The sequence below is a fragment of the Eumetopias jubatus genome, unplaced genomic scaffold (genome assembly GCF_037043125.1).
Source record: "Eumetopias jubatus isolate StellerSeaLion01/CBP00866 unplaced genomic scaffold, mEumJub1_p1.0 scaffold_10, whole genome shotgun sequence".
Taxonomy (NCBI): domain Eukaryota; kingdom Metazoa; phylum Chordata; class Mammalia; order Carnivora; family Otariidae; genus Eumetopias; species Eumetopias jubatus.
Window position 1 is genome coordinate 55,839,273 of NW_028274816.1, and position 26,904 is coordinate 55,866,176.

Below are 26,904 nucleotides of genomic sequence, written 5' to 3' on the forward strand. Positions count from 1 at the left end.
TGGAAGGAGGTGTGGCAACGTCAATTAAAAGTTTTTAAATAAGCATACTATAATGACCAAGCAATTCTATTTCTAGGAGTGGGGCCTCTGGAAATACATACATATATGCACAGAGGTAGGTACAAGGGCATTACTGCAGCAAAGTTCCTAACAGCAAAAAATTGGGAGGGCTGACAATCCCTCTTATGCAGCTATTGATAATACAGAGATGGGGGCACCTGGCTGGCTCAATCCGTAGAGCATGCGACTCTTGATCTCAGGGCTGTGAGTTCAGGCCCCACGGTGGGGGTAGAGATTACTTAAAAATAAAATCTTTAAAAAATAGTAATACAGGGCGCATGGGTGGCTCAGTTGGTTGAGCGACTGCCTTCGGCTCAGGTCATGATCCTGGAGTCCAGGGATCGAGTCCCACATCGGGCTCCCTGCTCAGCGGGGAGTCTGCTTCTCCCTCTGACCCTCTTCCCTCTCGTGCTCTCTATCTCTCATTCTCTCTCTCTCAAATAAATAAATAAAATCTTTAAAAAAAAAACAGTAATACAGTGACAGGAAAACATGTCATCTAAATTTAGATGAAATGGGCAAATTCCTAGAAGAGTAGAACTTAATAAAACAGACACAGGAAGAAATAGAAAAGCTAAATGGTACCATAACCATCAAAAAAATCCTTTTTTTTTTTTTTTTTTTTTTTAAGAGCCAAAGAACAGGAGCGGGGATGGGGGGAGAGGGGCAGAGGGAGAGAATCTTAAGCAGGCTCCATGCCCAGTGTGGAGCCCAACATGGGGCTCAATTCCACAACACCGAGATTATGATCTGCGCCGAAATCAACAGTCGGATGCTTAACCAACTAAGCCACTGAGACACCCCTAAAAAAAATCCAATTCTTAATTGAAATCCTTCCCATAAAGAAATCTCTGGACACAGATAACTTAAGACCACCAAAAAAAACAGTGATAAACAAGGCAAATAAATAGCTCAATTTATATATGTATATATATGTAAATATATAGCATAACTATATGTATATAATAGTTATGTATTTGTATAGTCACTTAGATTCATATATGTCTGCAAATGCATAAAGGAAAACATGCAAGGATACACATCAAACTGATTATGATTAACTTCTGAGAGAAGGGATTTGGGGTTGTCCCTTTACCTATATTTTTATGAAACCATGTTTATGCCCAAACACAACTCAATCAAAGGTCAGATTCGTTGGAGTAAAGTAGCCGATGATAGGAAAATTAGGTTGAGACCCACCCTGAGATCTGCCATCTGGTTCTGGACATTACTGTATTCAAAGCACACGGTTGTCGCTCACTAAATGTTAGTCCAAAAGAAAACCATTTCTCCCATTTTACCACAGAAGAAGAGTCCACCACATATGTAACATTGTGCATTTATTTACAAAGAGGTTAGAGAAACACAGAGTCTGGCCCCCCTGTGCACTGGGGAGTCACCATCGTCATAATAAATACAGTAATTTTAAAAAAGAAAAAAATACTGGATTGGAACAGTTGAGGGTCTTCCTGGGCTCCCTGAACTCCCTCAGCTGGGGAGAAAGGGGGGCACGAGATAGAAGCCATCTTCCTTCCCCTCTTCTACCTCCTAATCCGCCATAATTGTCCAGGGATAGAGGTGAAAGAGTGTTTCTTTCCAGGTGTTACCACCTCCTACTTGACCCTCAAAACCCCAAAGTCAGTGCTCCTTCCTTTCCCAGGGCACTCTGCAGGCACCACCTGGGTCAGACACAGAATCTCTGACCATGGTGCCAAGGGGATATCCTAAGAATCCAGGGACATGGACGGGGGCACTTTGTGAATGGGGGGTGGGGAGGGACACTGTATCTGGGCATGGAAAGGAGGAGTAAGAGGGTTCAGTGACAGAAGTGAACGGGAACAAACGGACTAAGTGTCTAAACTAAAATGGGGAAATTCAAACTGAATTACCCCTTCTGCATACCATAGTACACCCATAGTACAGATGAGGAAAGTGAGGCCCAGACAAAGGGAACTTTCTTGCCCAAAGGCTGCAGAGCCAGCAGCTGAACTGGGTCAAACAGGGCTCCTCCCCCATTCCTCCCTATGGTGGAGGGGGAGCCTTTTCAACCAAGACTTGCAGTGGATGAGGGCAGTGAGGAAGGGTCTTTGGAAGCAGAGAAAATGGTGGTCTTTGGAAGGGAGGTATGGAAGGGTCGGTGATTGGGAGTGTGGTGGTGCAGAGGCCATGAAGGGGGAGCCCGAGCAAACTCCCAAACTCACACGGTAGTCATGACCTTGAGAGAACCCGAACGGAAACGCAGTATCTTTTTCTTGAGTGCGTGGGAAGCCTTGATCTTCACAAAGACTTTGGCGGGGCCCGCGGGCGCCCCTCCACCTGCACCACCCGCTGCCCCAGAGGCTGCGGTGGCCGCCACCAGCTGCTGCGGCCACACCAGGCCACCGCTGCCGTCTGAGTCGCTGGATGCGGAGCTGAAGGCCGGCGACTCCCCCTCGCTGGCGCTCGACTCACTCTCCCCATAGCCGCCGCCAACGCCGCCTGTGGGCCCCCGGCGTCCAAGGGGCCCCAGGCGCCCAGCCGAGCACTCCGAGTCGCTGCCCGCGCAGCCGTAGAGAAGACGGCGCTGAGGAGCGGACGGCGAGGGGCCGGGCCCTGGGCCGCGGGCCGCCGGGGCTCGGGGGCGGCCGCGGCGCCCGTCCGCAGCGTCGATCTCAGCCGTGGAGCGCCAGCGGCGGCAGGACCCCGCGGTCTGCGCCGCGAGCGTGGGCGCGGGGCCGCGGCGGGGCCTCGGCGGCCGAGGCTCTTCCCGTTCAGCCGTGGGGTACTTGGGGGGCCCCGGGGGAACCGCGGCCGCGCGGCCCAACAGACTGGTCTCGGACTGGGAGCGCGCGGCCTTGCGAGCCCGGGGCGAGCCCCGGCGGCCCGAGGCCTCGGTCATGCGTCCGCGGCGGCCGGCGGCCCGGGGACGCTCCCGGGGCGGGGACTGCTCCACGCTGCGGCCGCGGGTCAGTGGTGGCGCTTTGCGGCGCGCCGCGCGGCCGGGGAGGCCGCGGGTGGCGGCCTGCGCGCCCGGGATGTACTGTGCCTTCACCAGGCGACCCTCGGCCGGGCTGTCGGGGGGCGAGGGAGCGGCGGGCGGCGCGGCGGGCTCGGGCGCCGTCTCCGACTCCCACGGCGAGGCCCAGGCGCGGCCTAAGGCTGCCGGGCTGGCGGGACGGCCCCCCGCGCGCTCCACCGGGGGCTCGGGCGCGGGCCGCGCGCCTCCGGGGGGCGGGGACACGTCGGGCGGCCTCTGGCGCACGCTGTTCTGGCGCCGCGGGCCCCCGTCCGCGCCCCCGGGACTGGTCCGGGGCTGGCCCGCCCCCCGGCGGCGGCGCCTGCGCAGGAGCGCCGAGATGTAGCCGTCCAGGGGCCGCCCCGCACCCGAGGCGTCTGGCGAGTCTGCGGGAGGCCGGCCGCAGGGCCGCGGGCTGCGCAGCGCCACGGCGTGCAGGGGGCTGGGCGTCAGGAAGGGCCCGCCGCGGGCCCGCCGCTCGGCGGAGGAGCAGGCCTCCGGGCCCGCAGAGCCCGCTGCCGTCGGGTAGGGCGCCGAGTAGGATCGCGGCACGGCTGCCCGAGCGCTCACCGTCTCTGGAGCGCTGGGACTGGCGTCTCCTACGGAGGGAGGCAAAAAAAAAAAAAAAAAAAAAAAAAGGAAGAGAGTGGAGGGACCCTCGAAGCCCTTGCTCAGTGAGCTAGGTGGGGCAAGTTGCCTACCCCGCCCTCTTCCGCTGTCATCAAAAACCCTTCCCCTCACACCAGGTTCCTAACAAAATCTTCACAAGACCCTGAATCTTCACTGTCCTGCCTCTCTGAACTCCATCTCTAACCCCTCTCTTCTATAATTCTAGGTCTCCAGCTCCACTGACCTCCTGGAAGCACACGCCAGTCACGTTCCAGCCTCAGGGCCTTTGCACTTGCTCTTCGTGCTACCTAGAACACACTTCCCTGAAGATATCTGCTTGGCCCACTCCCTCACTTACTTTAGGGCGCCACTCAAATGTCAGAGTCTCAGTGACACCCTCCCTGGCCATGTCTCCTAAAATTGCAACTTCCTTCCCAAAAGGGGAATGCCCTCCCTAGCCCCCTTCCCTTTCTTCTCATCCTATATGTCTGTAGCTTATTTATCTCGTATATGATCTGTTTCTCCCACTGGAAAGTCAGCTTTATGAGGACAGGGATTTTTTTGTTTTTTCACTGTCGTATCCCTCACCACTGAAACGGAGCTAAGCTGGCACATAGTAGGGGCTCAGAGACTTACTTGTATACATGAACAACAGCAGTTGCTGTTCACGAGTGGCTACCAAGTACCAAGTCCAGTGGCAGTTAGGGCTGAGGCTCACTGAATATGCGAAACTTCCCCATGAGGTAGGTGCTGTTATTAATCCCATTTTAACGGATGGAGAAACAGAGGCCCAGAAAGAAGCAACAGGCTCAAAATCACATGAGGAGGGAGGGTCACAGCTAGAGTTTGAATCCAGATCAGTCTGACTCAGAAGCTTGTGCTCAAAACCATTCTCTTACTGCCCATTCCCTGGTTCTCAGGGTCCCAACCCCACCCACCTTACCTAGGGACTTGGGCCTCTCGCTGGCATAGATGCCCCGGGGTTCAGAGGGACCCAGGCGTCCATAGGAGCCAGATCCAGAGAAGCCACTGTCCCCGCAGAAGGTAGAGAGTGGTGAGTCTGGACCTCCTGTGGAGCTGGGGTCTTCATAGAAGCCTGGATTCCAGGGAGAGAAGGAGAGACAATCAGGGGCCTGGATGGGGAAACCAGGGGTGGGGAAAGGAAGAGACCAAGAGGCAGAGACAGGGAAACCTGCGAGGTAGGGGGCAGTAGGAAAGATAGGGGTGTCCCAAGCAGACCCTGCTCCCTCCAAGCATACTCACCTGAGCTGCGCCCGCTCTCCTGTTCCAGGCCCCCAGACTCCAGGCTCAGGTCTCCCAGTTGCTGGCCCAAGTCCCAGATGAGCCCAGGCAAGGCCTCCTGAGGGCAGGAGAAGAGCAGGATGGTCAGAATGTCCTCAATCCTCTTCTGCCTGGTCCCCCCACATCTCCCCAACCCCCGCGTTCCCCCCACCCCTCCGCCGATGGGCAGAGTTTCACTTTGACAATGAGGCTCTGATTTCAAAAGTATAAAAGCAGTACCCAAGTCCCAGGATCCCCCTCAAGATCTCTGTGCCTTCATCCCATTAGAAGTCCTGCTGATTGTCTAACTCGAGTCCTTCATGCTGCAGCTACATCATCCTTTCTTAGGTGGGATAAGCTTCAGAAGAACCCATCCCTTGCCCCCTCTCTGTCAAGTGTTCCCTCCACTTGTCCTCATAGCCCCTTAACCCCTATTAGAACGTCGCCCGTGGAGTCTCAGTTCAGATGGTCTCGCTGTAAGGGCAGTTCACTGCTAAATGTTGGTATCCAGGACTTAGCAGATCCCTTATCCATTGGTCGGCCTCCTCCCAGTCCTTGACCTTCTCTTCTCAGATGCTCCCATCTTCCCCCACTGCTCCTTATCGTCAGCAGAAACCCCTTTTGCAAGTCTTCCTTAAGTCCTTCCTGCTGCAGACCGATTCTTTCCCTCATATGGATAAAACAGGCTGACCACGACTCATATAAGCCTTTGCTCCTTCCCTCAGGAAGAACCCCCCCCAATGCCTACTGGAAAGTCCTTCTGTGAGTCTAGCCTGTAGTGGTACTACAGTAGTGAGCCCCAGCATGTTCCCTTGCCCCAGGGAACCACATCTTCCTCCTGCCCTTGCTTCCTTCCCACCCAGAAGCCTCCAGTGTCTGCCTGCTGCGCCTCATCCCCGTGAGAAAGTTCCCTTGAGTCTATCCTGGATCCTTCTTGCTGCAGGAAATGACCATTTCTTATCAGGTGCGAATAAATGAAGGTGAAAACCCTTTTAGGGGAGCGGCAGAGACCAGGGACGGGGCTAGGGGCTAACACAACACAGATGGGGCCTCCGAGACATTAGGACCTAACCCCATTTAGGAAAAACAGGGCCAGATCCAGGAAGAGTCTCACTTGGGTCTGGGTGAGGCTAGAGGTGGCAGCCGCCGAGGGCTGACGGTTGACCCTCAGACAAAAGCAGCTTGTCTGGACGGCGGGAGGGAGGGAAGGAGGGGGGAGGAGCCGGGAGGCCAGGCGCCCAGCCCTGCCTATTTAGGGCAGAAAGACTGGCCAGCTCCCCCGCAGTCGCCTCCCCTCCCCCAGCTTCCTACTCCTGTGGCTGCTCTCCTGGGCCCCCCGTCCTCACCCCTCCCCCCGCCCAGAACAGAAGCCCCCATCTGGGCTTGTTTATGGGAGGAAAGTCAACAAATCATTCCATGTTGGGCTCCTGCCCTGGGTGTGCAGAGATGCTCAGGGTGGCGTCATCTTGGAGCAGAACCCAGGAAAGCAGCTGAACTGTGCAGCATCAGGGGTGGCTAAAAAAAATGTTGCAGACCAGCCATGTACCCCATGTCATGTCCCCCACTAATCGCCCCCTTGCTCACTCTGCTCTAGCCATGCTCCCTGGACGTGCCCTGCTGTGTGGTGCTCCTATCTCAGTAAGGACATGTTCCCCCCGCATTTCTTCCTGGCTCCCTCCCTGGCTTCATTCAGATCTTTGCTTACATGATCCCTCCTCCGGACCTGTCTTTCCAAAATAGCTCCCCTGTCATTTTGCACCCGCTGACCTGCTTTTTTTCCCTTCCCTGCAACATAGCAGTAATGACCTCCTGGCTCAAAACGATGCATCAGGTTGTCCTTGGGTCTGTCTCACTAAACGTCATCCCTGGAAGGCAGAGATTTTTTTTGTCTGCTTTGTTCACTTCAGCTTCCTTCTCCATCTCACCCCCCAGTGCATAGCACAGTGCCTGGCACAAAGCAGGTGCTCAGGAAATGTCTGATGAAAATGAATGTCTGTAGCAGAATACTATACAGCTGTCAAAATGGAAGGAGGCCATTTCTACACAGAATCATCACTAAGAGGAGGCGCCTGGGTGGCTCAGTGGGTTAAGCGTCTGCCTTCGGCTCAGATCACAATCACTTGTCCCGGGATCGAGCCCCACATCGGGCTCCCTGCTCAAGCAGGGAGTCTGCTTCTCCCTCTACCCCTCACCCTGCTCTCTTTTGCTCGCTCGCTCTCTCAAATGAATAAAATCTAAAAAAAAAAAAAAAAAAAAAAAGAATCATCACTAAGATACAGCATTGAGCAGAAAAAGAAAAGTGCAGAGTATGAGCCGGAGTCAGATTTACCTGAAGGGTCTGGGTCCCACCTCCAGAGCTTCTGATTCCAGTCTGGAGCCCAAGAATCTGCATAGCTTACAAGTTCCGGGGTGATGCTGCTTAGTCCAGCGGCCACACTTTGAGAACCACTGGCATTATCTCTGGGACCTCAACCAAGAGACGGGAATTTGCAAGAAGCAAAGCAAAACTCTACGTTTCTTGGCATGTAAGCTCGTCCTACAAGTAGATGCGTTGGTAAGAGGTCTGGAGGGACTCACACCAAGGTGACAGTGGTGGTGATCTCAGAGGAGACCTTGTGTGATCTTTAGCAGGTTACTCCCCCTCCCTGGGCCCTGGTTTCCTCCTCTGTAACATGGCATCATTCAACTCCCTCCCTTACAGGGTGTTGTGAGTATTATATGATTTAAAACGGCAGTTCCCTTTAAGCTCTTAATAATTGCTAGCTTTTATTATTACACGAAAGCTATGAATTTCTTAAGGAAAATATAAAGTCATGTTTTACTTGTGTAATTAAAAATACATATAAAAGGATGGATTGGGGGGGTCAGTTCTGCAGGCCTAATTTCAGTTTTTGCTCTGTAGGGAAGAGGGGGACTTAGGGGGACAGAGGAGAGGGCTCCTCTTCCCCCATGCCTGGGCCCTCCAACACCACCCCAGGTCTACACACTCCCATTGTTTGTAAGTTTGACCCCCTCCCTTCCAGGGGCAAAGGCATGGGCGCCTGGGTGGCTCAGTCATTAAGCATCTGCCTTCAACTTAGGTTGTGATCCCACCAAGTCCCGCATCGGGTCCCATGGCGGGCTCCTTGCTCGGCGGGTAGCCTGCTTCTCCCTCTCCCACTCCCCCTGCTTGTGTTCCCTCTCTCCCTGTCAAATAATAAATAAATAAATAAATAAATAAATAAATAAATAAATAAATAAATAAAATCTCTATTAAAAAAAAAAAAGACCAGAAGGACCTTGGTCTGAATCCTGCTCCGTGTGTACCCACAATGCCCCTCACCCCCCCCTTTTTTTGCAAGCCCTTCTGCCGGCAGGTCTGTGGCCATCCAGTTCAGGCAGGTTTAACATGCGTGTGATTAAGACCCCTGGAGACCCCTTGGCCCAAACTTTTCCAGACCTCTGTTCCACGCTGCTCACAGGCCCCTAGTCTGTATCCAATTCCCTCTATCGCTATTTGGAAGTCCTTCCGCAAGTCTAACTTAAGTCCTTCTTGCTGGAAGGGGACCCTTTTTCTTGGTGGGAGAGAACAGAACTCCTACCCCCATCCAGGATTCTCACCTCCTTTCTCTGAGATGTCCCTGGTTCTTTACCCGCGTCCCCACTACTCCTATTAGGAACGAATCAAGTCCGGCTTCAAAGGGAGTGTATTCCTTGGTAGGCGGGTGCGGGGCGGGAGGGGTTAGCATCATAAGACAGAGGCTCAGGGATCAGAGGAGGGACCCACACCCTCTTCAGAAGGACCCAGGAACCCCCAACTGCAGAGGAGTTTATATTTAGCGCTTCTCTGTTCCTCCCCTCCGCGCCGCTGCCTGCCACCGCCTCCTCCCTGACGCTGGGACGGAGCTTTGCCTGGAGAGTGTGGGGCGGGGGGGGGGGGGGGGATGAGGCCTCTCCACTACCACCTCCTGGGGGGCGGGGTAGACAGAGGGGCAGAGAAGGGGGGGAGACTCAGCGGCAGGGATCGGGAAGCTGAAGGGCAGAGAGGGGAGACTGAGGCAGACAGAGGGACTGAGGGACAGGAAGGAAGGACACAGCTCGCCCATCCCCATGCTCGCTCCCTCTCCTCGTACGTGGGGTGGGAGGTGCCTTCCCCAGCCCAGCCAGCTTGGGGTAGGGGGGGGAGCTGGTGAAGGCCCCCACAACGCGTCTCTAACTTTGGGAGGGGGTGGGGCCTCCCACAGCTGTTTCTGTTTCCAGAGAAGAATGTGCAGGGTCCCACTCCCGGTCGGGGGAGGGGCTGTGCGTGCAGCCCCGGAGTCTGGCGTCAGTCCCCCTCCCCATTCCCCATCTGGGGAGGGGGCAGTGGAGGTCAGCAGCAGGGAGAGCCCCTCCCCCGCCGCCATGGCTCAGGTTTCCCCAAACGGGAAGCTCTGACCACACACAGGCTTGGGGATGGGATCTGCAAGGGAAGCCAGGGTCTGGGGCCTGGCAGGCTGGGGGGAGGGGAAAAGAGAGGTAGGGACAGGGACGTGGGGCGGGAAGAGAGGTGCAGAAAGGCAAGAGAAGGCCAGGGAGACGGAGATAGAGAGACACAGAGAGACGGAGGATTAAGAAAGACAGAAACAGACGCCGAAAGTCAGAGATGTGGCAATAGGGAGATAGAGTGAGAGAAATCCAGGAAGAGGAGAGTCAAAGAATGACAGAGAAGGATAGAGGGGTGGTGCTCTTGAAGTCATTCTGGAGACCTCTGCCTCATTTTCTACCATCAGAGCACTCAGGGAGTTCAGAAGCCAGACCCACATGCTGCCTCGACCTGCCTCTTCTGGGGTCCACCAAGGCTGGGACCAGCTAGGAAAGGAGGGAAAGTGCCACGGCAGAGTAAAGATCACCGCGGGGTCCTCAAGGACTGCAAGCTTCCTCTCAGCAGTGATCCCTCCCTCAGGAGGCCGGAGGATCCCCTCCCCCCACCCCGCCCCCTCCAGAGATCTCCAAGCACACCGGGACTTAGGGAAGATGGAGCCCTGGTGGCGGGGCCGGGGAGGGGGGGCATGGTTGGATCCCGGCTGTGTGACCTTGGGTGAGTCACTTGCCATCTCTGAGCCTCAGCTTCTTGCTCTGTAAAATGGGGACTATCACCCCCTTCTCCCCGCAAGCTGCAAGAAGACAACGCATGCCAAATACTCGGCCCAGGCTTGACACATACTTAGCGCCCAGAAGAATTTTCTTTGGGGAAGGGGCCTGTGCATTTCACGAGGCTCCAGCGGAAGCGATGCAGTCCCCCTTCCCCAGTTTGGGGGTGAGCAGGCCAGATCCCGCCCGCCGCCCATACTCCTGGGTCTCCAGCCCCACCCCCTGTCCTTTCCCCCTCCCCCACCGGAACGGGTGTCTGAGCATCCAACCGAGACAGACAGACAGACACAGACGGGGGCGGAGGGATGGACGGACAGGCGGCCCCTCACCAGCTGCTCCTCCAGGGCCGCTGCGGCCCGGCGCGCCGCCGCCGCATCTTCGTCTTCATCGGCGTCCTCCTCGTCCTCGGCCTCGGCGCCCCCCATTCCGGGCTGGGCCAGCCGCAGCGCCTGCTGCACGCGGTACTCCTGTCTCTCCCGGAGCCAGTGCAACTCGCAGAGCCCGGCCAGGCTGCCCTCCAGCCAGCCCCGCAGCCGGCCCCGCTCGGGGCTCACCGGGAACGAGAAGGCCCGGATCATGGCTGCGGCCCCCCACCCCAGCCCGGCCGGGCCCCACGGCCACCCCTCTCCCGGTCCCACCTCCCCGCCCCAACAGCCCGCCTGCCTGCCCGCCCGCCCGCCCGCTGGCCCGGCTGTCACCGTCTCATCTGCATAGGCGCCCGCCCATTGGGCCGCCCACCAGCGCCTTATCTGCATGGCCACGCCCCCGGCGACAGAGCAACCGTCGCCTATTGGCTGGTACCCTCCCTTAGGAAGATGCCCGGCGGTGCACCCGCGCCCCCCCAACGCGACGCATGCTCGCAGCTTCCTACTCTCTTTGCTTCTGGGCGGCCTCGCCACGCCCCACCGCTTGCCTCCCTTTGGGCCCTAGTCACGCCCCCTCTCGCGTCACAATGAAACAAGTCCGCCCTTGCTCCAATGTCATTGGTCCGTGCCTCCCCGGTCCCGCAGCTGGTTCCGCCCACTTGCGGGCGAGCTCTGGCTACCATTGGACTGTCCCGCGAAAGGGGAAGGGGTGATCTATAAATAGAGAATGGGTCCACGTGACGGTTTGGCAACCGTTCCTCTCCCCCCACCCCTAGCAACCCGGAGCGGCTTGAGGCTGTGCAGCGAGCGGAAAGGGTTATCGAGTCGAGCCTTGATTTTGCCTCCTCTTCCACGAAGCCTTCCCAGACACTCAGCTGTAAAACTAGAGGCCAGCTAAGACCGACATCCTTCCATAAAATAATGCTTCGAAGCGGGACCGGCTTCACGGGCGTGTGACCAGCTTAGGGGGGCCCTGCGCTTGGTTTAATATTGGCTGTTACTGTCTTGAAATTCTTAATTTTTGAACAAGGCGTCTCGCATTTTCATTTTGCCCCAGGCTTCACAAATTATGTAGCCAGGCTTGCTTCTAAGAGTCAGATTGGTTGTATCCCAAATTCTGGAATTGTAAGTGGAAGATTCTGTGATTCGACCAGAACAGAATCTAAGCGTCTTTTGTCTCCCAGATCGTGTGGGGCATTGCGTTCACCATTCTACGATTCCAGGAGCCTTTGTTCGACGTTCTAAGAGGCTTTGTTCTCAGCATTCTAAGATGCTCTGTTCTCAACGTTCTGTGGTCCTAAGAGTCTGAGCCTGACTTTGGTTTCCAAGGTTCTCTTCTGGCTCCCCAGGCTCCGCGAGCCGGGCTGGCGCCCCCTCAGGCGGCCAGCCTATGTCACTACGCCGAGTGTGTGTCCCTACAACCTTGGAGATCTAGCTCCAAGATTCGTACCCATTTCTCAGACAGACCTTGATTCCCTAAAAGCTGGGGCCCAGAAGATCATGTGAGAACTTCCCTCTTTTATGACCCCCTCTTTTATGGCACCAGAAGACATCTGGTCGTAAGCCGGAGAGGCAGTGATAACCATTGAGAACCAAGACTCTGGAACCCGAATGCCAGGGGCGGGGCGGGGCGGGGGAGGGGGGGCGGAGCCCCAGCCCCTGCCACTTTCTAACTGTGTGACCTTGGGAAACTTGCTTAACCTCTGTGCCTCAGTGTCCTTATCTGTATGATGGGGATCATAATACTGCCTACCTTATCCAGGCATTCTAAGGACTGAGTGAGATATCTGTCCAGTGCCTTCCATTTATAAAGAGCCACAGAAGGGTCTGATAAATAAGTACAAAATAATCCCAAGGAGAAAAATGAGCCTGGACTTTAGTATCGACGAAGTATATTCACTCCCCCTCTTGTTTAAGACAGACCTAGACTTTCCTTAAACAGTCTTAATTTGCCAACAGTGGGGAGATGATCGGGATTCATGATAGGTGGTTCTGGGGAGCTTGCTCTCAAACGAGATTTTCTTAGTAGTTAGTGTCTGGGGTGACGTCAGGGTTGGGCTTTCATCTCTGCTGTTCGTGCAAAGCCCGTTGAACCATTTCTTGCATAAAATGTTGGATCTGGAATGGTTTTAGGTTTTGGTCACTGGGCATTCACAGATGGGTATTCCTAGGGAGAGCAATAAAAAGAGAATTATTAATGGTTGAATAAGGGAGTAACACCAAGATTGGAGGCCCAAGGGCAGCCAGTTGCAAGGGTTCGCAGAAGGAGGTACAGAGAGATCCTTAGTTGATGGAGTCAGATCAGCGGTCACAATTCTGCAGATTTCCTCGGTGGCCTCTTGATGTTCTTGCCGATGATGATCAGGTCTGAGGAGTCCCCAGAAATGAATGTGCAGCAGTAGCTTCCAACGAGAGCACACAAGTCCTTCCCTTGGAAGTCCCTAACCTGGTACTGAAGTTGCCCAAACCCGGTTGGAGGCCGTATGAAATCCTCGGAGCTTACTGCTAAGCATTTGGCTTCTTGTTCCAAGCCTCCTTTGGATGCTAATGAAAGAAGGGGTCATGGTCATACTGGATCGTGTGTCTGCGTGGTGACTTTCAGCCTTCACAGGATGTGGCAGATCTCTTATGTTTGTGGGAAATTGGGTGGGGCTTTGAGAGAAGAAAGAGTGAAGTTTAGACATTGATAGAATGAAGAGGACTCAAAACCCTGAGAAGGACTGACAGGATTGGCAAGATAACAGAAGCCAGTCCAGTTTCTGGTAGGTAGATATCAGTCTGCAAAATCTTTACGCATAAAATACACATCACTGGGGGCAATCCCAAGACTCATGGAAATAATTGTCTTATTTATTTGAGGGGTCAGAAAATAAATGTTGTGAGGTTTGTTGTTGTTGTTGTTGTTGTTTTAAATGTTGATTAAAGGTGAAAGACCAGGGGCACCTGAGTGGCTCAGTTGGTTAAGCGTCTGCCTTCGGCTCGGGTCATGATCCTGGGGGTCCTGGGATCGAGCCCCACATTGGGCTCCCTGCTCAGTGGGGAGTCTGCCTCTCCCTCTCTCTCCCTCTCTGCTGCGCACACGCTCTCTCTCTCAAATAAATAAAGAAAATATTTTTAAGAAAAAAGGTGGAAAACCAAGGAGAAGATGCAGGGACAGAACTGGGACCATGAAATGAGTCACAAGACGGGTGATGCCACTGATACCAAGAGAAATTGTGAGCGGCACCAGTTGACTCGGGATCAGCAATATTTTGATAGCTGGAAAATCTGGGTGAGTTCAGTGAGGAGGTGGTTCCTGCCATTAGGGTTGTCACCGTGTCATTTACCACATAAAAGTTTCCGGAGACTGAGTCCCCTGAAGGGGCCGTTAGGGAAGTTGTGGAAGGAGCACATAAATCCTGACTCATAGATGCTAGGGATAGGGAGAGTTTTGCTGTGACAATCAAGCGGTGAGTTGGGAGGGGTCTTTGAGGGGATGGTGCTCAATCCATCTGCAACCATCCTATTTCCAAATCGGGTCACATTCTGAGGTACTGGGGGAGAGGATTCAACATACCTTTTTTTGGGGGGGTGGACACAATTCAACCCATAACAGGCCCAGAAACCACTGGAGTTGCGTTTTAGTCTTGGGTAAAAGGGGAAATTAACGATGGGATAAATTCATTCTGTGGATAAAGTTAGCCTTCGGGTGCAAAGTCATGTCCTAGATAGCATGCCTTACGGGGCTGTAATCCTTCCCTAGATACCTTGTGTCCCTGTAAGCAAGGGCTTGGGGTAAGTATTGAGTGTCAGAGAGTGAGCTGGGTGAGGGATCAGCCACATTTTGGATTTGAAGGGTATTGCGAGGGAAAACCACATCCCACAAATTAGCATTCAGAGTCCCAGAAAAGTAAGGAGGGGCTTCGGTGAACTCTTGAGGCACACCTGTCCCCGTGTATTGTTGACTTTCCCAGGTGAAAACAAAAAGATTGTGAATCAGACGTAGAGGGATATGAAAGAATGTGTAGAGGAGGTGTTAATCCAGTAAAGTGGAGGGTGCTGGAAGGTAGAGAGAGGCCAGGACAGTGTTTGGAGTGGGAACTCACGGGAACCTAAGTTTGACTATTTTATTATGGCCTACGGGTCTTGGACTAGCCATATCCCCATGGTAACACTGGGGTTCTAGACGGACAAGGTGGGAGTGCTGCAGGGTCTGGGGTCTGGGAGTGGGGATGGGAGACCCCGAGTGACAAGTGGAGGCCTGTGAAGTCAGTTTCAGGAAGGGCATGACGGTTCTACTTCCACTTGGAGAGAGGTTCAGCCTCCAAGATGCACCCTATGTTGCTGAGGCCCAAAGAGAATCAGAATGCGGGGCAGCGTGTCTTGAATATGTGGGCTTGAGGGAGAGTTTGATGGGGTTTTTTGGGGGGTGGGCAGGGGAGTAGGAGGGGTAGCGGGCTGAGATGGATAGGAGTAGTCTGGGACTTCGAGACATGGGCTCTCTTGTGAACATGAAATCTTGATGTTCCAGATGGAAAGAATATCCCTTCCTGAAAGGTTTCTTGGAGTAGTTTGGGTATAAACCGTGCTGGGTAGTAAGGGGGCCTAATGAGTCACAGAGTGACTTAGACAAGCGTAAACACGTGGCAAACTGTGGGATTCATCTTAATCATTGCTGTGTACTGACCGGGGGGGGGGGCTGGGAGATATTTATGGGGAGGGTGTGGCCCCTGTGTCTAAAATGGGGTAGGATACCCACTAATGGGGATAGTCATTTCACCTGTGGCTTGAGGGGGTATTTATAGGCACAGAGAAAGCCTGCCAGGAGGGAATCCTTGGAAAAACGAAATTTTACCCCCTACAAGTTTGTGCCTCTGTCAAGATCAGGATTGGTGGTATCCGATAGCCGTGATAGGATGGGCTTTTTCTTCTCTAATTGTTTAAGTTGTGGGGCCTTAAGTGACATTATGTGGCTTTGATTTGATTTGCCATGACATCCTCATGATGTTGCACTATCTCATGGAATTCTGCAATCAGTATTTTCCCATCTGACATCATGGATTTTTTTTTTTTACGATTTTATTTTATTTTTTTTCGAGAGAGAGCGCGCGCGCTCGCATGAGTGGGGGGAGGGGCAGAGGGAGAAGCAGACTCCCCGCTGAGCAAAGAGCCCTATGTGGCACTTGATCCCAGGACCCTGGGATCATGACCCGAAGGCAGACGCTTAACCAACTGAGCCACCCAGGCGCCCTATGGGGTTTTTCCTTTAAGTTTTTATTTATTTATTCATTTACATCATCTCTATACCCAACGTGGGGCTTGAACTCACGACCCGGAGATCAAGAGTCGCCCGTTCTTGCGATTGAGCCAGCCAGGTGCCCCTAAGTTTATGTTTATGATCATATCTCTAATTTCTGGTCTCAGGGTGTTAACGAAACTGGTGGTCAAGATAGAAGCAGTGTGTTTATTCAGCACCGGACCTGAGTATTTGGTCCATGCACTTCTTAGCTTGGTTCTATCACTGGAGATGGAGTTGTGTCTCTGTTGTCTACCCCCTTGGATCTTAGGCCAGTCAGTTTTAGAGGGAGAGGCATTGAGGATGCCGTTGAAGAGATTCCAATATTTCCCAATATTATTAGCTCGCATTATGCCTCAACGGCATTCTTGTTCATTTGGAGATCCTCACTGACTGAGGCTCATCTGAGCCTCTTTATTTTAAAGATTTGATTTATTTGAGAGAGACAGAGATAGTGACAAGAGAGCACGAGCGGGGAGGAGAGGGAGAGGCAGGCTCCCTGCTGAGCAAGGAGCCTGAAGTGGGGCTCGATCCCAGGATCATGACCTGAGCCAAAGGCAGACACTTAACCGACTGAGCCACCCAGGCGCCCCTCTGCGCTTCTTTAAATCAAAGAGCTGTAGCTCTGGAGCCAACCAGCAGACGGGCGAGCTAACATACACCAGGAAGCCTCAGAGAGTAAGCTCCCTGTACTAGCCCATTTTCCCAGGGTTCAGGGAAGTCTTTATGGTGTGGAAGTCTGAGTGTTTAGAAAGGGCTTGTTTAGTGCACGCTCCAATCGCTTGCCCTCAGCTGTGACAATGAGGAGCTGGAGAATCTGGAGGTCAGGGGTCAAAGGTGGAGAGATGTTCCCTCTGCCTACAACCTCAGAGCCAAGATGAAGTTTGAGAAGTCAGATCAGAAGACCCACCTTCCTGACCCTCAGGCTCCCTCAAAGCTGCCCCACCCTTCTGGACTCCCCCATCCCAGTCTCACCCACTCTGGGTCATCACTGTCCCCAGACAGGTCTGTCTCTCCACGGGATGGTGAACCCCCTGAGGGAAGGGTCTGGGCTGTCTCAGGCACCACCATGTCCCCAGCATCACCCAGCACCCAGCGTGACAAATGAATGAATTAGTGAATGAGCACATTTGGTGTGTAGAGAAGTCATTGCATCAATTTAAAATACTAAATATTGTGGATCAGGTTTCTACTATGGACCAGACTTGCGCTAATGGCATTGTCGTTATTAGTAGTTGTGATTAGTAGTAATACCACTGACCAAAAAAGTGGATCAAACAAGCCATGGGATTACTTTGCTCTCAACCCTCTCTCCCTCTAGTCATGCTCCTCCATCCATCCATCTCCCCCACCTGGCATACTCCTTCCATCTCGAACTCCTCGTGCTTTTCTCTTCCCTGTCCTCCTGCTGCTACCCTTCCTATCTTCCCCCTTCTAGTCCTCCCTCCAGATTTCCCACCCCAGTTGGTCCTCCTTCCAAAACTCCTCCGCCTTCAGCCTCTCTCTCCCACCTCTCCCATCCCCCCCTCCCTGCCGCCTCCTTCTCAGACAGTCCTCTTTCCAGGGGAACTCCATCTTGGTGAACAGACTCATGATAGAGAGTGCGGTGTGGCCAGAGACCGAGGCCATGGGGCCAGAGATGAGTTCGTTTTAATTGCTGGGGAGTTCAGGTTGGAAATAACTATCCCTGACCCGCCACGGGCCCCCGCCCTGCTCCTCTCCTGGGGTGTGTCCCATCCATTTTGGGCAGGAAGCCGCTTCTGTTTAGAACAGTTCCTCGCTGAGATGGTGCGGAGGGGCGCTCTCCGGGGACCGGAGGACAGCATCATGGGGCAGCCAAGGTGCGAGCACGACACCTCAGAGGATGCTGATGCGCTCGGCCAGCCCCTGCATCTCGCGGTCCTGCGGCGGGAGGGCCCCGCCGAAGTCCCCATCCGGGGGCAGCCCGAGCCCGGGCAGAGGGTGCTCTGCCACGAACTGCTCCCAGCGCGCGTCGTCACTCTCGTGCGTGATGTACCGCTCGCCCATCTTCCCCTCCAGCTCTCGGAGGTCCAGCCACGTCTGGTACTCCTGGGCCCGGGAGAACAGGGGTTAGCTTGCACAGAGCACGACCCATGGCGGCTGAGCTGCGCCCCTGCCCTGCCAGTGCCAGACCCGGGATCAATGAAGGTGAAGCCACACCCTTCGCAACCTGCCCAGCCAATAGAAATTCAGCTCCGCCTCCTCTACAGCCCAGCCAATAGGAGGCTCAGCCACGCTCCGGATCCACGGAAAATGTACCTGCAGCCTTCACCACCTACACAGCCAATAAGCCATCGGGCTCCACCCCTTCCTCCAAACCAACCAATGAGACCTCCCTCCCCGCTCCTCTCGAGCCCCGCCCCCTGCATCACCTGTAACCAGGGGTGGCTGAGAGACTTGTCCACGCTGTAGCGCTTGCGCATCTTCACCTGCAGCAGGTTGTTGATGAGGTCAATGGCTGCGCGGGAAGGAGACACACAGTTCAAGCCCTGCGCGGTAGGGGCCGCCCCTCCTCCAACAGGCCACTCCAGCCGACCTGCTACCATCCGGGCCTGCCTTCTGCACTGGCCCAGCTGGCCTGGAAGCCTCACCGGCACCAATCGCTCACCCACTCATTTCCTCATTAAATTACCATTTTGTCCACCTCTCCCCCGACGCTGCATGCACATTAGCTCCTACATGTCTTCACCAAGCCTCTCCCTCAGTTTCCCCATCTCTATGTCACCTCCGTAAGTTTTGTCATAGGTACACACAGGTACACCTGTACTATTCTTCACTTAATATTTTTCTTTAAGTCAGGGGCGCCTGGGTGGCTCAGTTGGCTGGGCGACCGACTCTTGATTTTGGCTCAGGTCATGATTTCAGGGTCGTGGGATTGAGCCCTGCATGGGGCTCTGTGCTCAGCGTGGAGTCGGCTTGAGATTCTCTCTCTCCCTCTCCCTCTGCCCCTCTCCCTGCTCACACACGCTCTCCCTCTCAAATAAATAAATAAATAAAATATTTTAAAATATATATACTTTTTCTTTAAGCCAAACCATTGGTCCAAGATATACGGTGAAGAGGACAATGCAAGTTAAAAAGCGGCATGTATAGTACACTGCCACTTGTGTAAAAGGAGGAAATAAAAGAATATATGTCCATGTATTTGCTTGTACATATTTAAAAGACTTGTAATAGCTATTGCCTTTGGGAAGAATGGCAGACAAAGGAGTGAGGGAAGATTTTCACTGCAGACCCTTCTGTATATTTAAAAATTTGAGTCACGTCAGTATTTGATCAAAGCAAAAATCGGTAACATTTGGCTTTAAATCACTTCACTTTTTTAAAAATTCATTTTCCCCTTGAAAAACTTAAGGGGAAAATAAATTTATTTGTAATGGAAATATAATATCACCCCGGCCAATGAAAATCCAAAGATCACTTGCCATGTTCACAAAAATAAAATGAAAATAAAACAACATTATTAGAAGGCAGTCAGTCGGGGCGTCTGGGTGGCTGGCTCAGTTGGTTAAGCGACTGCCTTCGGCTCAGGTCATGATCCTGGAGTCCCTGGATCGAGTCCCGCATCGGGCTCCCTGCTCGGCAGGGAGTCTGCTTCTCCCTCTGACCCTCCCTCCTTTCATGTGCGTGCTCTCTCTCTCTCTCTCTCTCTCATTCTCTCTGTCTCAAATAAATAAATAAAATCTTAAAAAAAAAAAGGCAGTCAGTCAGTGGTTTCCTGCTGAGGCTCAGAGATAGGCCTGTTCTTTAGGAAAAAAAAATTAGCGAGTGTCAGGCATTCAAGACAAGCCGGCACTCATCCGAGGCTGTCTCCTTGATCAGAAGTCTTGAAGGACAAGGCCTCACTGTGTGAAGCCCTCTTGAGTATAGGCCTTGTCCACACGGCCTCCCTCACACATGTCCATCCACACCAAATTCATTCTCGCATACCTGATGCACTTTTACTGAGACTCCAGAGCAGGTCCCAAAACACAACGCTGAGGACCTCCAGTATTACTCCAGTACTCGTGAATCCATTCTTATCACTTAGTGTTTACCTCTCTTGCGCCCACTGCTGCCACCTTTTCCTGCACTAACGCCCATGTCATCCCCCTCTCTTTCTGCTCCATGAGGCCATATCCCTCTAGGTTCCTTCCCTCCTCGACAACCTTCTTCCTGCACGACCCCTTCTTTCCAACTCATCCCAGTATTCCCAGGACCTAGGACAGTCAGTACCGGGCCGACAGTTGGCACTCAACATGCTTGTTGAATAAACTGTTATGAATAGTGATTGTCTTCTAACCTCCTTCCCATCCTCCGTCTGTCTTCCTGAGCTCCCCGGCTCTAGGGCCTGCCCCTTGTTCTTACAGCTTCCTAACATGCGCCGGGATCTTGGCCCCACTGTAGGCCCACCCCTACACCTGTTTGGGCCCCAACATTATAGGCCTCCCGAGGGAACTTTCTGAGGCCCAAGTCACAAGCCCCAGTACCACTACCCGGCCACAACAGCAGAGCCCTTGGATCCCAGTGACCGCCTCAGGCCTGACTCCCCTCTCCTTGCACCCTACCCTTAAGCTTCCCCCCACTCGCTCCTCTTCACAGGTCCAGGTGATTTTGGTCTCAGGATGGGTCTTTCTGGACAGCCTCAGAAACCCTCCATGACCCTGCCCCTCCTCTCGCCACGCTCCTAAACCAGGTCCCTTCATCACCGGACCTGCCCCCGGCCCCGGGCCCAAGTCTGCCCAGCACCCAGCAAATTAGCGCAGCCCTTGTTCCTCAACCCTGCTCTCCGGCACCACTGCTTTTGAAAGGCTAACACTTTCCGGGTCGTAACCCCAAAGACTCCGGGCCCCAGCCGATGCCTTGGGAGGAAGGATCCGCCCCTTCTCCTGGCCACCCCGGCTGTATGGCTTCCTCAGGTCTAGTAGTCCCTCTCCTGGTCCCGCCTTGGACAGGCCAAACCCTGTTCGGCCCCCAAAGCGCCAGGGGTCTGTCTCAGCGCTCCTGGAGCACTTCGTTTCCTGTGAACTGGGAACTAGGCCTGACCAGTTCCATAGACACGCCTGAATCCCTGCCCCAAGCTTCCTGGTCCAAGGTACCTCACCGTTTAAAGGACCGCCCTCCCTGTGGCCCCACCCACCGCCAGGCTCCACCCCCACAGCCAGGCTGTTTCCGGGCCCACCTCCTATGGCCCCGCCCACCCCCCCGCCCCATCCCGCCCCCACCCACCTCCGGAGGAGATGCGGCTCCAGGGGCAGGCTGGGTACATGAAGGCGGCGTTCTGGATCTGGTCTTTGATGTCCTCGTCCTCGTTGAAGGGGAACGTGCCACTGAGGCTGACGTACATGATCACGCCCACCGACCACATGTCCAGCGAGCGGTTGTAGCCCTGGTTGAGCAGCACCTCGGGCGCCAGGTAGGCAGGGGTGCCCACCACCGAGCGCCGGAACGACTTCTCGCCGATGATGCGCGCGAAGCCGAAGTCACACAGCTTCACCTGCAGAGGGCGTGGGGTGGAGGGTCCGAAGGAGCGTTAAGGCTGCCCCGTGCCCAGTGACCCAGCCCCACGCCCTCCATGGCGTTCCAGAGAAAACTGAGTTTCTCCCCTCACTGGTCGAGGGACCTTGGTCGAGTGACTTCCTCCCTGTGCCTCAGTTTCCCATGTATGGAAACTGTTTCCTCAGTATGCCATGAGCGCTTAATAAGTGCCACCTGTCCCTGTACTTCCGCCACACTGAACAGGTCTCTTAACCACCTCGTGCCTCTAGTTCCTCTTTTGCACAGCGGTGATCTGAAAAATCCCTACCTTAAAGGGTGGTTGTATGGGTTGAATGAAAACATACATGGAAAGTGCAGGGCTCGGTGTCTGGCTCAGAGAGAGCCTCACTGGTCTCAGGGGCAGGAGCTAATTTCTCTCGGCCCCAGCCGCGTCACCTGTATCAGGGCTGTTAATAGCAGCTTCCTCTCAGGCTTCCCTGGGGATTAAATGGGACCCCGCGTGTAAACTGCTGACCGTGATGGCCAGCAGTCGGTAACAGGTATACGCCCACCTTTCCCTTGATGGTGGAGGCACTCAAGGGTCACAGACAGGCTTTGGAGCCAGCCACACCCGGGTTCAAGGTCCTGCTCTCCTTCCTACCACGTTCATAGGCAGTACCACCTCCGTGCTGCCTCTCTGTTCATGTATTGTTCCTCCCCTGCTCAAAATCCTTCTGTGGCTCACTATGGCTCTCCAGATGGAGTCCAAAACCCTTGAAGCCCCAAGTCTTTGTTGCCTGCCCTCAAAAACTGCCAGAGCCCAACCCCTGACTCGATGTGACAGCCATACTGTCCTGTCGTAAGATCCTTTCCTTTTCAAAGATCCACTCTTTTCTCCAGATGCTACAATGGAATATTACTTGGCTGTTAAAAGAAACGGAAGGACTGATCCATGCTACCACATAAATGAACTCTGAAAACATGAACTAAGTGAAAGAAACCAGTCACAAAGGGCCACATATGCTATTACTGAATGTTCTGTTTATACGAAACGCCCAGAAGAGGCAAATCCACAGAAAAGTCGATTCGTGGTTGGGATGAGGGGTGGTGGGTTTGGAGGATGATGTCTAAGGGGTACAAGGGTTTGTTTTGGGGGGGGTGATGAAATGTTCTAAAACTGATTGTGGTGATGGTTGCACAACTCTGTGAATACACTAAAAGCCACTGAATTGTATACTTTTCTTTCTTTCTTTCTTTCTTTCTTTCTTTCTTTCTTTCTCTCTTTCTCTCTCTCTCTCTCTCTCTCTCCCTCCCTCCCTCCCTCCCTCCCTCCCTCTCTCTCTCTCTCTCTCTCTCTCTCTCTCTCTCTCTCTCTCTCTTTCTTTCTTTCTTTCTTTCTTTCTTTCTTTCTTTCTTTCTTTTTTTAAAGTAGGCTCCATGCCCAGCATGGAGCGCAGTGTGGAGCGCAATGTGGGACTTGAACTCACGACCCTGAGATCAAGACCTGAACTGAGGTCAAGAGTTGGATGCTGGGGCGCCTGGGTGGCTCAGTCGTTAAGCGTCTGAGTTCGGCTCAGATCATGATCCCGGGGTCCAGGGACTGAGTCCCGCATCGGGCTCCCTGCTCAGCGGGAAGCCTACGTCTCCCTCTCCCACTCCCCCTGCTTGTGTTCCCTCTCTCTGTGTCAAATAAATAAATAAAATCTTAAAAAAAAAAAAGTCAGATGCTTAACTGACTGAGTCACCCAGAAGCCCCTGAATTGTATACTCTGAATCAGTGAATTATATAGTGTGTGAATTATATCTCAGTAAAGTTGTTTAAAAAAAAAAGTACAGATAATCTTGCGACAAGGGCCTTTGCCTGGGCTGTTCCCACTGCCTGGAATACTTGTCCATCCAAAAAACGGACTCCCACTCTTTCTTCAGAGTCTTTCCTCTGACCCTCCAAATGGGCTATACAGTTATGTGAGCTCAGAGAACCACGTCACAGAACTCATTATGGATATAATTCTATTTTTGTGACAACATGATCGACATTTGCTCTTCCCTCTGTGATCTGTGCTGACCAATATGGTGGCCACTGGCCCCTTGTGGCTACTGAGCACTCAAATGTGGCAAGAGCAACTGACAAATTAGTTTTTATTTTATTTAATTTTCATTAATTTACATTTAAAAACTAATCCTATGTTGCCTCCCAGGCTGCCACTAACAACTGAATGACTTCCAGAAGCAGAAAGAAACCATGAGGTCGATGTAAGCTGTTTCCACTGGCAGTCAAAATCTTTTACCCTTCCAAAATAAATTTTTTTTAAAGATTTTATTTATTTATTTGACAGAGAGTGGGGGAGAACGCACGCACAAGCAGCGGGAGCAACAGGTAGAGGAAGAAGCCGGCTTCCCGCTGAGCAGGGAGCCCGATGTGGGACTCGATCCCAGGACCCTGGGATCATGACCTGAGCCGAAGGTGGACGCTTAACAACTGAGCCACCCAGGCGTCCCTTCCAAAATAAATGTTAATGAAAATAATATCATCCTTTACTATAAACAAAACCAACAGGGGCGCCTGGGTGGCTTAGTTAGTTAAGTGTCTGCCTTCAGCTCAGGTCGTGATCTCTGGGTCTTGGAATCAAGCCCTGTTGTCGGGCTTCCTGTTTCTCTCTCTCTCTCCCCCTGCTCCTCCCCTGTGCTCGTTCTTTCTCTCTCTCAATCTCAAATAAATAAAATCTTTAACAAACAAACAAACAAACAAACAAACAAAAAAAGACCCTAGACTTAGTTATTGGAAAACTTTTAAATATGCTTGGAACAACTTGGATATGTCAGTCTACTTTTCCAACTGCTAATTTTTTCAAATCGAAGCACAAAATCAAATATTTCTGATAAAAATTTCACATCTGAATTGCGATGTGTCCTAGGTGTTAAGTACCAGATTTTAAAGATGTGGTATAGAAAGAAAGAACATTTCATTAATAACTTTTATGTCAATTATACATTAAAATGATAATATTTGAATATACTGGGACAAAGTATTATTTTTAAAGTTAATATCATCAGGGGCTCCTGGCTGGCTCAGTCAGTGGAGCCTGCAATTCTTAATCTTGGGGTTGTGGGTTTGAGCCCCACACTGGGGGTAGAGATTACTTAGAAATAACTTATTTTTTTATTTTTTTAAAGGTTTTATTTACTTATTTGTGTGAGAGAGACAGCACAAGCAGGAGGGAGGGGCAGTGGGAGAGGGAGAAGCAGGCTCCCCGTTGAGCAGGGAGTCCCATGAGGGACTCGATCCCAAGACCCTGGGATCATTACCCCAGCCGAAGGCAGACAGACGCTCAACGAACTGAGCCACCCAGGCATCCCAGAAATGAATTTTAAAAAACCTTTCAAGTTAATGTCACCAGTTTCTTTTTACTTTTTTAAGTGTGGCTACTAAAATGTGGGATCTGGTATCCCTAGATACCAGCAGCACCCTTCCCTGCCCCCCAACAGCTGTGAAAACCAAAAATGTCTCCAACATTGTCACATGTCCCCGAGGGGGCAAAACCGCTCCAGCTGTAAACCGCTGGTAGAGATGGATGTTCCTTGGCCATAGAGAGGAGATGTCTTTGCTTACTGCAGTTCCTGATGCCCCCACACGGAGCTTGGCACATGGTAGGCACACAGCAATTCTTAGTTGAATAAAATGAACCTCTGGCTTTTGAAATGAAATGAACTCAGTGTTTGCAAAACACAGATGATAAAGCAAAAACTTTACGGGATGTGGAAGGGCCACATGAGAACCTGTAGGCCCTTAAACACAATAGGCACTCAATAAACTGTATCTGTTATAATCATCACCGCTACCCAATCTGGTTCTGCCCTTGGGGGGTGTTCTCACCGCCCAGTCCCGAGGCTCATCAGAACTGTTTTCCTAACAGACCCACAGAGGAAATTACCAGTTGTCCCCCAATGTCTGTTCTCCATTTCCCCCCTTAACAATAAAAATCTTGAATTGAATGGGCCGCAGGGCCACGCCGAATAAAGACTACATCTCCCGGCCACCCTTGCAGCCATCCATGACCACGTGACCTAGCCCTGGCCAATGGGATGTTAGAAGACGTGCCTTGTAAACTTCCGCACGGTCCGGGAAGGAAGTGGGTGTGTCCATTTCTTCCACCCTGTTTCTTTCCTCCTTCTCCCTCCTACCAGCTTGTCACATGATGGTGACCATCATGAACCATAAAGGCTAGAACATCATAGGCCAGAACAAGACAGCCGGAGCCAAGTACCTGACCCTAAGGAACTGCTTTTTCAACCTCAAAATGCTTATGCTGGACCCTACATGAGTGCGAAACAAGCGTCTGTTTTATTTAAGCCATTGTTATCGTGAGTCTCTGTGTCCAATTGTCCTGATTGGTACAATCCCCACCCGCCTCCGGTGTTAGCTGGACTTCCCCAAGTCAAGCTGGGCCATGACTGACCTGAGGAAAGGGGTCGGCTGATGCCAACAACACGTTTTCCGGTTTCAAGTCACAGTGGACGATGTTCTTGAAGTGAAGGTGTCTAAGAGCCACCAGGATCTGAGGGGGGGGAGGGGGGGCCGGTAAGAAAGGTGGAAAGCTACCTGCCCCACATTCTGCCACCAGCCCTCCACACCCCATCCATGCCCCCTCGCTGTACCCCTAAGGATGCCCCCCAGGGCCGGGGGAGGCATTGGAGCCCCAAATAAGAATCTCAGAACCCCAAAACCATGACTCCCGAGATAGGAGTTGGATAATTCCAGAAATGCTCGACTGGAGCAGTGGGTTTGGGAAGAGCCTGAGACCCTCTGGCATGTGGTAAGCTCCTGAAGAAAAGAGCTCATATGAGGCTCCTGGCTGGCTCAGTTGGCAGAGCTGGCGACCTGTGACCTCCTGGGTCATGAGTTCGAGCCCTACCTTGGGCCTGGAGTTTACTCTAAAAAGGTGGGGGCAGGGTTATTAGTAAAGTACCCGCCTTTAAGAACGTACTATTGTGTGACTCCATTAAAAAAAAAAAAAAAAAAAAAAAAACTCTTAATATGAAACAGTACAAATACCAATATGATCTACATTATATATTAAATGCAATAATCTTAAGAGGCAGGGGGATTCTAGAGCCGGCCTACCCAGGTGGAAAACCCAGCTCTACACTCAACTAGCTTCTGGCATCGGGCAAGCCACTTTTAACTCTCTGGGTCTCAGTGTTCTCACCTGTAAAATAGGGGGTAATAAAAGTACCCATCCTTAGGGGTCGCTGTGAAGTTTAAATGCATTGAGGCATAGAAAGTGCTTAGGACAGTGTCTAGCACAGAGCGAACACTACATTAGCTATTACTGTTGTTGGTACCTGTTCCTCTTTTTTGGGATGGCCTATGGATGAACATTTTTCTGTGCGTGTTTCAAATCGAGCTTTTCCTGCTCTGTTAATTCAAGAGTATTCTATGATGGCAAGGTGAGCTGATTTGCAAAACAAAAAGCAAAAAAATGGATAAAATTTCCAACCAGTTTATCTGTGGACACTATGATCTTCCTTGATTCTGTGTAATCCTCAGGCTGCGGCCAGGAAACAGATCCACGGTGTGTATGTATCTCTTTTCCCGACTTCCTGTTTGTTGACCACCCCTCTCCCCTACTAGTACATGAGGAGAACAAAGAGGGCAGGTTGGAAGCTAGACAGATCCGGGTTCAAATCTCGGCCAGACCACCACGGAGCTGTGTGACCGTGGGCAGGAC

General features: G+C 52.7%; 2 protein-coding genes across 3 annotated transcripts in view; both read right to left on the bottom strand.

Moving 5' to 3' along the window:
- Window positions 1–1,403: 1,403 nt before the first annotated feature.
- Window positions 1,404–10,812, bottom strand: DACT3 (dishevelled binding antagonist of beta catenin 3). Its single transcript, XM_028088042.2, has 4 exons — window positions 10,387–10,812; window positions 4,928–5,024; window positions 4,608–4,760; window positions 1,404–3,654 (listed from the first exon to the last, which is right to left on the bottom strand). Exons 1-4 carry the CDS (start codon window positions 10,810–10,812, stop codon window positions 2,258–2,260), a joined length of 2,073 nt encoding a protein of 690 aa, XP_027943843.2. The 3' UTR covers window positions 1,404–2,257.
- A 6,517-nt stretch (window positions 10,813–17,329) lies between these two features.
- PRKD2 (protein kinase D2) overlaps window positions 17,330–26,904 on the bottom strand; it is a 32,885-nt gene continuing 23,310 nt past the window's right edge. For both annotated transcript variants that reach the window (XM_028087838.2, XM_028087840.2), the window contains 4 exons: window positions 25,633–25,731; window positions 20,927–21,194; window positions 18,091–18,176; window positions 17,330–17,767 (listed from right to left, as the gene is read on the bottom strand). In XM_028087838.2, the coding sequence (XP_027943639.1) occupies window positions 17,555–17,767; window positions 18,091–18,176; window positions 20,927–21,194; window positions 25,633–25,731 (666 nt within the window). In that variant the 3' untranslated portion in view covers window positions 17,330–17,554. The remainder of the gene's footprint in view (window positions 17,768–18,090; window positions 18,177–20,926; window positions 21,195–25,632; window positions 25,732–26,904) is intronic.